The sequence below is a fragment of the Myxine glutinosa genome, chromosome 1, assembly GCF_964187855.1.
Source record: "Myxine glutinosa chromosome 1, kmMyxGlut1.1, whole genome shotgun sequence".
NCBI lineage: Eukaryota > Metazoa > Chordata > Myxini > Myxiniformes > Myxinidae > Myxine > Myxine glutinosa.
This window is the reverse complement of record NC_136261.1, coordinates 400,632,846-400,641,980: the sequence shown is the minus strand read 5'-3', so window position 1 is coordinate 400,641,980 and position 9,135 is coordinate 400,632,846. Positions and strand designations below refer to the sequence as shown.

At 53.7% G+C, this 9,135-nt stretch overlaps 1 protein-coding gene across 1 annotated transcript in view; it reads right to left on the bottom strand.

Annotated features, from left to right (window-relative positions):
* The window catches only part of LOC137416812 (uncharacterized), a 35,328-nt gene extending 26,248 nt beyond the window's left edge, over positions 1 to 9,080 (bottom strand). Inside the window, exon 1 of the mRNA XM_068102462.2 lies at positions 8,422 to 9,080. Within this exon, the coding sequence (XP_067958563.1) occupies positions 8,422 to 8,782 (361 nt within the window). The 5' untranslated portion in view covers positions 8,783 to 9,080. The remainder of the gene's footprint in view (positions 1 to 8,421) is intronic.
* Between the last annotated feature and the right edge of the window lie 55 nt (positions 9,081 to 9,135).

The following is a 9,135-nucleotide window of genomic DNA, read 5'->3' as shown; positions in this document are numbered from 1 at the left end:
ATGACACGTCAACGTAAAAGCTCCTCTGAACTTAGCTCCAGGTGAGCTAATTAATTGGCAATAATAATAAGGATAAACATAGGGGAAATACCCCTGGCGCTCAACTGGTAGAATAAACAGTATACTGCACCGACTAAGGGTATTTTGACCAATCTCAATGGTTGCTAGAAGACAAGGCCGCATGTGGAATCGAATCATTCCAACATAACGAATCATTCCAACATTAAGACTTTTTCTTTTTTTTCTTTTTTTTTGTATACTGAATCGAGGCTCGTGAAAGAGCTAACATTTACTTCACAAACAAATCAACCAGACAAACAAAATATATAAAAAGAGGGAGCGGAAGACAAGATGGGGAGAGAAGGGGAAGCACACAAACACAACATTTTAGAGCAGGGAGATGTGTGGAAGGGAGAGGGCTTGGGGGGAGGAGGCATGGGAAGGGGAGGGGGGGGGGGAGGGAGAAGTATAAAACACAAGGACACCAAGGACTTCCAGGACATAAGTTGGTATTTCAAAAAAGTAGAATTGGGGTGAAATTAGCAGGGGTAGAAAAGATCAAGGTTTTGGATGGGGGAAGATAAGAGATGGTGGTGAACAGCTGTTTTAAAGACCTGGAGGGTGGAGTGGGATTGAAGAGAGTGAGGGAGTTTGTTCCAGAGGCGGGAGAAAAGAGGAATGAAAGAGTGAAGGTGAGCAGAGAGTCTTGATTTTGGCAGTTTAACCATAAGAGGGATGCAGGCAGATATTGTGCGACCTGTAGGAATATTTGCGGGACAGAGACCAGAGAGAGCTGGGGGGGGGGGGGGGGCAAGGCCAGAGAGGAGTCGGTAGAAGACGGAAAGACCACCAACCCGCCTGCGGTGAGTGAGTGAGAGGCCCTTGGAGTTAGCTTCATCGCGGGAGATTCCAATGATTCTGAATGCTTTGGTTTCAACAGCGTGAAGACGAGCTAGGTGTGAGGCAGGAGCACCAGCCCAGAGGGGAGAGCAGTATTCCATTGAGCTGCGGATGAAAGCCTTGTATGTGGTGAGGAGCTCAGGTGTGCCAAGGAAGGACTTCGCACGACGGAGGATGCCCAGTCAGCGACTGGCTTTGGAGGCCAGATTTGAAATGTGGTTTTCCCAGGAAAGATCATGGCAGATAGTGAGACCCAAAAGCTTGAGTGACAGAACTTCTTGGAGAGGATTATTCAGAAAGTGGATGGGAGGGTTGTCCAGTCGGTCTTTTCGGAGAGACATCGTAAGAGTGTGAGATTTGTCAGGATTGAAACACATGTTCCACTTGTTTGCCCAGTCTGTGATTTTGTCCAGGTCTGCAGAGAGTGAGGAGGCTGCAGACTGCCGACCTGAGGGATGAAGAATGGAGCGACAGAGAGTAGAGTCATCAGCAAAGAGATAGAGAGGATTTTCAAGAGAGTCAGAGAGATCATTGATGAAGACCAGAAAAAGCACAGGGCCCAGAACACTGCCTTGGGGAACTCCAGCCTGAACAGGAAGAGGAGATGAGAGAAACCCATTCAGGGCCACACGTTGACTACGACTGGAGAGGAAGTCCACCAGCCATGCGTGGAGATTTCCATGGATACCAAAAGAGAAGAGTTTGGTGCGCAGAGCGGGGTGCCAGACCGTATCGAAGGCACGTGATATGTCAAGGGAGACTGCTATAATTTCCTGTTTGGCATTGAGGACCTCCATCCATTGTTGAGAAAGCAGAAGCAGCATATCCAGAGTAGAGTGACCAGGTATGAAACCACATTGATGTACAGAGATCAAGCCATTGGAGAAGAGGAAAGATTTCATATCTGAAGCAATGATGGATTCCATGACTTTGCTGATAATTGGGAGAAGGCTGATTGGTCTGTAGTTGCAAGGATCTGTTTTTGCACCTTTTTTGTGCAAAGCGGTGATGTTGGCAGATTTCCAGGCAGATGGAAGATGACCTTGAGCAAAAGAGAGGGTGAAGAGAACAGAGAGAGGGAGTGAAAGAGCGGAAGAACAGGATTTTAGGACCCGTGGGCTGATGCCGTCAGGTCCAGTTGCAGAATCAGAGTCGAGGTTTGACAGAAACTTTTCCACCTTGTCAGGAGGAAAGGACACAGAGTCCAGGAGCAGCTGGGTACGACTGGGTATGGTGGGTACAGAGAGGGATGGGTTTGGGACACAAGATTTAGAGGCAAACACAGAGTTGAGGCATTCAGCTTTTTCACGTGCGGAGTCAGCCGTGTGGCCATTTGAGGTGAGGGAGGGGATGGAGGGGGAACAAACACCAGAAACAGATTTGACCAGACGCCACCAGGATTTGGAAGAGGGAGACAGATAAGAGAGTTCGGTCCTGAGAACGGAGAGATATTGTTTCCTGGCTCTCCTGAGGGTGGACACACACTTGTTTCGGGCTTTATGAAAGGAAATGAGATTTCCTTCCGTTGGATTTGCTTTCCAGGAGACGAAAGCAAGTTGTTTCTGGGCAATAGCCTCACCACAAGATTCCGTGTATCATGGATGGGAGGAAGGGTACAACTGAAGACGAGATGGGATAAATCTGTGCATGAGAGAGAGCAATTTACTTTGGAAGAATTCCCAGGATGAGTTGATGTCAGAGGCGGTAGAGATGGGAGACCAGTCCAGATGATTGATGGCTGCTTGAAGACCGTGCCAGTTGGCCCGAGTGAAATGCCAGACTCGTCGACACTGAGGAGGCTCTCTGAGAATGGTCAGAGAGATGTCCACTTTAACCAGCACATGATCAGAAGAGCCGATTGGAGCAGAAGAAGAGCAGCAGACATTTTCAGGGAAGTTAGTCATAACCGAGTCCAGAAGAGAAGATGCTCCGTTGACTGACATCCGGGTCGGGAAATTGACATATTGTGTCAGTCCCAGTGAGTCACAGAAGTCCTTTGCTGAAGAGCCATGGCTGGTGAGAGGGGTACCCACACCCAGCCAACTGGCATGGTGACAGTTGAAATCACCACATATGAGGAATATGAGGGACTCATATTCGGGACTCATATGATAGGGACTCATATAGGGACTATTATAGGGACTCATATGAGGGACCACATATGAGGGACCACATTTGAGGACTTCAAACAAACAAACAAAAAATACCTATTTTGGGGGGCAACCCAAATACCTCCTCATAACCCAACCCCATATACCTCCTAAGACCCTCATTTTTCTAATGCCTTGAACAAACATTGGTACATCATGGGTGATTAAGGTAGTGGTGTAGTTTCATCGAAATTGCGTGTGTAGTTTATGAGAAGAAAGCAAATACCTATTTTGGAGGGCAACCTCCACCCCACCCCCATAGACCCCAAAAGGGGTAGATTTTTAAAAAAATGTCGTGAACATTTGGTACAGCGTGGGTGGTGATGGTTGTGGTCAAGTTCCATCGAAATTGTTTGTGTAGTTTCAGAGGAAAAAGCAAATTCCAATTTTGGGGAGAGTCAAACCTGGATCCACTTTGACCCCGGTAAACCCCCTTTGACCCCGATTTTTTTATGCCGTGAAGAAACTTTCGTCACACCACAACAAATATAATTTGTGCCATATTTGGTCGCAATCCCATCAGCGGTTTCGGAGAAGACGTTTCAAGTGTTTACGGACTGACGGACGGACAACGCGCCATCGCATAAGCTCTGAACCTCGTTCCAGGTGAGCTAATAACATGACTCCCGGCCACTCCCTTAGTGAGCGGGTGAACAAGTACAATAAATGCATGAATTTTACCGAAATGTATGGTTTTACCAAAATATTCGAGTTCTGCTTCCAGGCATCCCCAAGTTTGAGATACAGTATGTGAAACACCTTGAGTGGACGAGGTTCTGAGATGACAACTGGCTCGTCCTTCCGTTTCAAGTTTGGTCTCATGCGGTGAAGCATGGTTGTGATGATATTCCTCGTTTTGATTTGCCAAAGGACTGTATCTGCCACCACGGCTAATCTATGGAGAAAACGAAACTTCGGGAATGACAAGAGAATGGGAGAGGAGGGAAAGGGGGTTGTAAAAGAGAGTCTGAATAATGGGTCTGGAAGTGAAGTTGCACGCTTGGAGTTTTGGTTTGGGGTGAGAGGGGCAGTTGTAGATGTAGTGGGAGGGGTCGTGCTGGTTGGGGTGTAAAAACTCCCCAAAAACAAAGTCCCCAAGTCCAGCAGGTAGGCATGCTCCAAGGTGGTGAAGACCCATAAAAATTTGGTCCAATGGACCAACGGGCCCCTAGTAAGGATAACAATAAAATAGACCTACAACATTTCAATTTTATTTGGCCATCAAGAAAAAGGTCTATCACCCATGTTGATGTTTTTATCATATTTTGTAACCAAATCACCATGGAATCATGTGATATTCATGATTTTCTCACAGAATGGAAACGACCAATTCAAGAGGGATGGATACAAAATGGCGTACACGGCCCAGGTGACCAAACTTTTCCAGACACGACATGTCTGGACTCTATATATAGGAATTCTAGTGGGGGGGGTGGTGAATGTGGGGTGGCGGGGGGTGAGTGGGGGGCGAGGGTGAGTGGGGGGGGGGTGCTGAATGTGGCGGGGGGCGGTGAATGTGGGGAGGGGGGTAAATGTGGGGAAGGGGGTGAATGTGGGGAGGTGGGGTGAATGTTGGGGGGGGGTGGGGTGAATGTGGTGGAGGGCGGGTGGTGAGTGTGGGGTGGGTGGGTGATGAATATGAAGGGGTGGTGAATATGGGGGGGGTAGTGAATATAGGAAGGGGTGGTGAATATAGGGGGGGGGCAATATGGGGGTGGGGTGAATGTGGGGGTGGGGGTATGTGGGAGGAGTGGTGAATGTGGGGGGGAGGGGAGGTGGGTGCTGAATGTGAGTGGGGGGGTTGAATGTGAGTGGGGGTGGCAGGGTGGGGGGTTGAATGTGAGTGGGGGTGGGAGGGTGGGTGGTGAATGGGAATGGGGGTGAGAGGGTGGGTGGTGAATGTGAATGGGGGTGGGAGGGTGAGTGGTGAATGTGAGTGAGGGTGGGGGGGTGTGTGGTGAATGTGAATGGAGGTGGGAGGGTGGGTGGTGAATGTGAGTGGGTGGTGAATGTGAGTGGGTGGTGAATGTGAGTGGGTGGTGAATGTGAATGGTTGGTGGTAGGGTGGGTGGTGAATGTGAGTGGGGGTGGGAGGTGAATGTGAGTGGGGATGGGAGGGTGGGTGGTGAATGTGAGTGGGGGTGAATGTGAGTGGTTGGTGAATGTGAATGGTTGGTGGGAGGGTGGGTGGTGAATGTGAGTGGGAGTGGGAGGGTGGGTGGTGAATGTGAATGGTTGGTGGGAGGGTGGGTGGTGAATGTCAGTGGGAGTGGGAGGGTGGGTGGTGAATGTGAATGGGGGTGGGAGGGTGGGTGGTGAATGTGAATGGGGGTGGGAGGGTGGGTGGTGAATGTGAATGGGGGTGGGAGGGTGGGTGGTGAATGTGAATGGGGGTGGGAGGGTGGGTGGTGAATGTGAATGGGGGTGGGAGGGTGGGTGGTGAATGTGAATGGGGGTGGGAGGGTGGGTGGTGAATGTGAATGGGGGTGGGAGGGTGGGTGGTGAATGGGGGTGGGGGTGGGAGGGTGGATGGTGAATGGGGGTGGGGGTGGGAGGGTGGATGGTGAATGGGGGTGGGGGTGGGAGGGTGGATGGTGAATGGGGGTGGGGGTGGGAGGGTGGATGGTGAATGGGGGTGGGGGTGGGAGGGTGGGTGGTGAATGGGGGTGAGGGTGGGAGGGTGGGTGGTGAATGTGAATGGTGGTGGGAGAATGGGTGGTGAATGTGAGTGTGGGTGGGAGGGTGGGTGGTGAATGTGAGTGTGGGTGGGAGGGTGGGTGGTGAATGTGTTTGGGGGTGGGAGGGTGGGTGGTGAATGTGAGTGGGGGTGGGAGGGTGGGTGGTAAATGTGAGTGGGGGTGGGAGGGTGGGTGGTGAATGTGAGTGGGGATGGGAGGGTGGGTGGTGAATGTGAGTGGGGATGGGAGGGTGGGTGGTGAATGTGAGTGGGGGGTGGGAGGATGGGTGGTGAATGTGAGTGGGGGTGGGAGAGTGGGGGGTGAATGCGAGTGTGGGTGGGAGGGTGGGGGGTTAATGCGAGTGGGGGTGGGAGGGTGGGTGGTGAATGCGAGTGGGGGTGGGAGGGTGGGTGGTGAATGTGAGTGGGGGTGGAAGGGTGGGTGGTGAATGTGAGTGGGGGTGGGAGGGTGGGTGGTGAATGTGAATGGGGGTGGGAGGGTGAGTGGTGAATGTGAGTGGGGGTGGGAGGGTGGGTGGTGAATGTGAGTGGGGGTGGGAGGGTGGATGGTGAATGTGAGTGGGGGTGGGAGGGTGGGTGGTGAATGTGAGTGGGGGTGGGAGAGTGGGGGGTGAATGTGAGTGTGGGTGGGAGGGTGGGGGGTGAATGTGAGTGTGGGTGGGAGGTTAATGTGAGTGTGGGTGGGAGGGTGGGGGGTTAATGTGAGTGGGGGTGGGAGGGTTGGTGGTGAATGTGAGTGGGGGTGGGAGGGTGGGTGGTGAATGTGAGTGGGGGTGGGAGGGTGGGTGGTGAATGTGAGTGGGGGTGGGAGGGTGGGTGGTGAATGTGAGTGGGGGTGGGAGGGTGGGTGGTGAATGTGAGTGGGGGTGGGAGGGTGGGTGGTGAATGTGAGTGGGGGTGGGAGGGTGGGTGGTGAATGTGAGTGGGGGTGGGAGGGTGGGTGGTGAATGTGAGTGGGGGTGGGAGGGTGGGTGGTGAATGTGAGTGGGGGTGGGAGGGTGGGTGGTGAATGTGAGTGGGGGTGGGAGGGTGGGTGGTGAATGTGAATGGGGGTGGGAGGGTGGGTGGTGAATGTGAATGGGGGTGGGAGGGTGGGTGGTGAATGTGAGTGGGGGTGGGAGAGTGGGGGGTGAATGCGAGTGTGGGTGGGAGGGTGGGGGTTAATGCGAGTGGGGGTGGGAGGGTGGGGGGTTAATGTGAGTGGGGGTGGGAGGGTGGGTGGTGATTGTGAGTGGGGGTGGGAGGGTGGGTGGTGAATGTGAGTGGGGGTGGGAGGGTGGGTGGTGAATGTGAGTGGGGGTGGGAGGGTGGGTGGTGAATGTGAGTGGGGGTGGGAGGGTGGGTGGTGAATGTGAGTGTGGGTGGGAGGGTGGGTGATGAATGTGAATGGGGGTGGGAGGGTGGGTGGTGAATGTGAGTGGGGGTGGGGGTGGGAGGGTGGGAGGGTGGGAGGGTGGGTGATGAATGTGAGTGGGGGTGGGAGGGTGAGTGGGGGTGGGAGGGTGGGTGGTGAATGTGAGTGGGGGTGGGAGGGTGGTTGGTGAATGTGAGTGGGGGTGGGAGGGTGGGTGGTGAATGTGAGTGGGGGTGGGAGGGTGGGTGGTGAATGTGAGTGGGGGTGGGAGGTGAATGTGAGTGGGGGTGGGAGGTGAATGTGAGTGGGGGTGGGAGGGTGGGAGGTGAATGTGAGTGGGGGTGGGAGGGTGGGAGGTGAATGTGAGTGGGGGTGGGAGGGTGGGAGGTGAATGTGAGTGGGGGTGGGAGGGTGGGAGGTGAATGTGAGTGGGGGTGGGAGGGTGGGAGGTGAATGTGAGTGGGGGTGGGAGGGTGGGAGGTGAATGTGAGTGGGGGTGGGAGGGTGGGAGGTGAATGTGAGTGGGGGTGGGAGGGTGGGAGGTGAATGTGAGTGGGGGTGGGAGGGTGGGAGGTGAATGTGAGTGGGGGTGGGAGGGTGGGAGGTGAATGTGAGTGGGGGTGGGAGGGTGGGAGGTGAATGTGAGTGGGGGTGGGAGGTGAATGTGAGTGGGGGTGGGAGGGTGGGAGGTGAATGTGAGTGGGGGTGAGAGGGTGGGAGGTGAATGCGAGTGGGGGTGGGAGGGTGGGAGGTGAATGTGAGTGGGGGTGGGAGGTGAATGTGAGTGGGGGTGGGAGGGTGGGAGGTGAATGTGAGTGGGGGTGGGAGGGTGGGAGGTGAATGTGAGTGGGGGTGGGAGGGTGGGTGGTGAATGTGAGTGGTTGGTGAATGTGAGTGGGGGGTGGGAGAGTGGGAGAGTGGGAGGGTGGGTGGTGAATGTGAGTGATGAATGTGAGTGGTGAATGTGAGTGGTGAATGCGAGTGGTGAATGCGAGTGCTGAATGCGAGTGCTGAATGTGAGTGCTGAATGTGAGTGGTGAATGTGAGTGGGGGTGGGGGTGGGAGGGAGTGGGAGGGAGTGGGAGGGGTGGGGACGGGGGGAGGGGTGGGGCGAGGGGTGGGGTGGGGTAGGAGGGTGGTGAATGTGAATGGGGGTTGAATGGTTTGCTCCATTTCATGCAGTACCACAGTACGTAATTTATGAATTTACAACCTCAGGACTTGCAACCAATCAGAATGGACTTTCCAAATGTAGGTTTATGTATATGACGGTTATAAATCAAGTTCATCACAAAATGTCCATAATTGTTGCAACTCACCATCCTCCGGGTCTCTTCTGTCATCTTCAGGACCAACCCAGTCCGATTCTTCTACCTTGAAGCAAATGTCTCCGGTCGGTCGTCCCGTCTCCATGGCGACGGTCCATCCCGATCCTCGACCCGCACGGCACAACTCCATGTACCGACAGAGCTCCGCGTACATGGTGAAGGTGAACTTTCGTGTGGCCAAAGCACAGAGTTGAACCCTCACTAGAGCGGGCTCGGCTCGGGCACAGAGAGCTCCGAAGATCTCGATCCCCATCTCCGTAACAAGAGCTCGGAGAGACTCCTCTGATAGACCCTGGATCTTCAGCCAGGCCGGGATGAGACCAAGGCCGCTCCGAGCTCTCACAGACTCCATTGTCCATCAGGAACTCACATGGAGAGATTCAAAATAAATAAATAAATCGCACATGTTTTACCTTCAAAATGTCGCCGATCTACAAGAACTTCGCGTTGCTGTTCTTGTTGGAGGTCGATTTTTGAAGTGCACACCCATTGGTATGGCAGCTGTCGGACCACGCCCACATTTGTCTCTTCATTCTACCCACTCAAGGCCGAGATGAAATGATATGGCCGCCATCTTGTTTCCTGGTGGGCCTAACATTACGCCTGTGTAGGCCTCTGCTGATTATACACCGTCCAGATTTGTTACGTCAGATTGCCATTTAGCTTTGCGCGGCGCCTCCATAAAAAAATATCGTTAGGTAATTT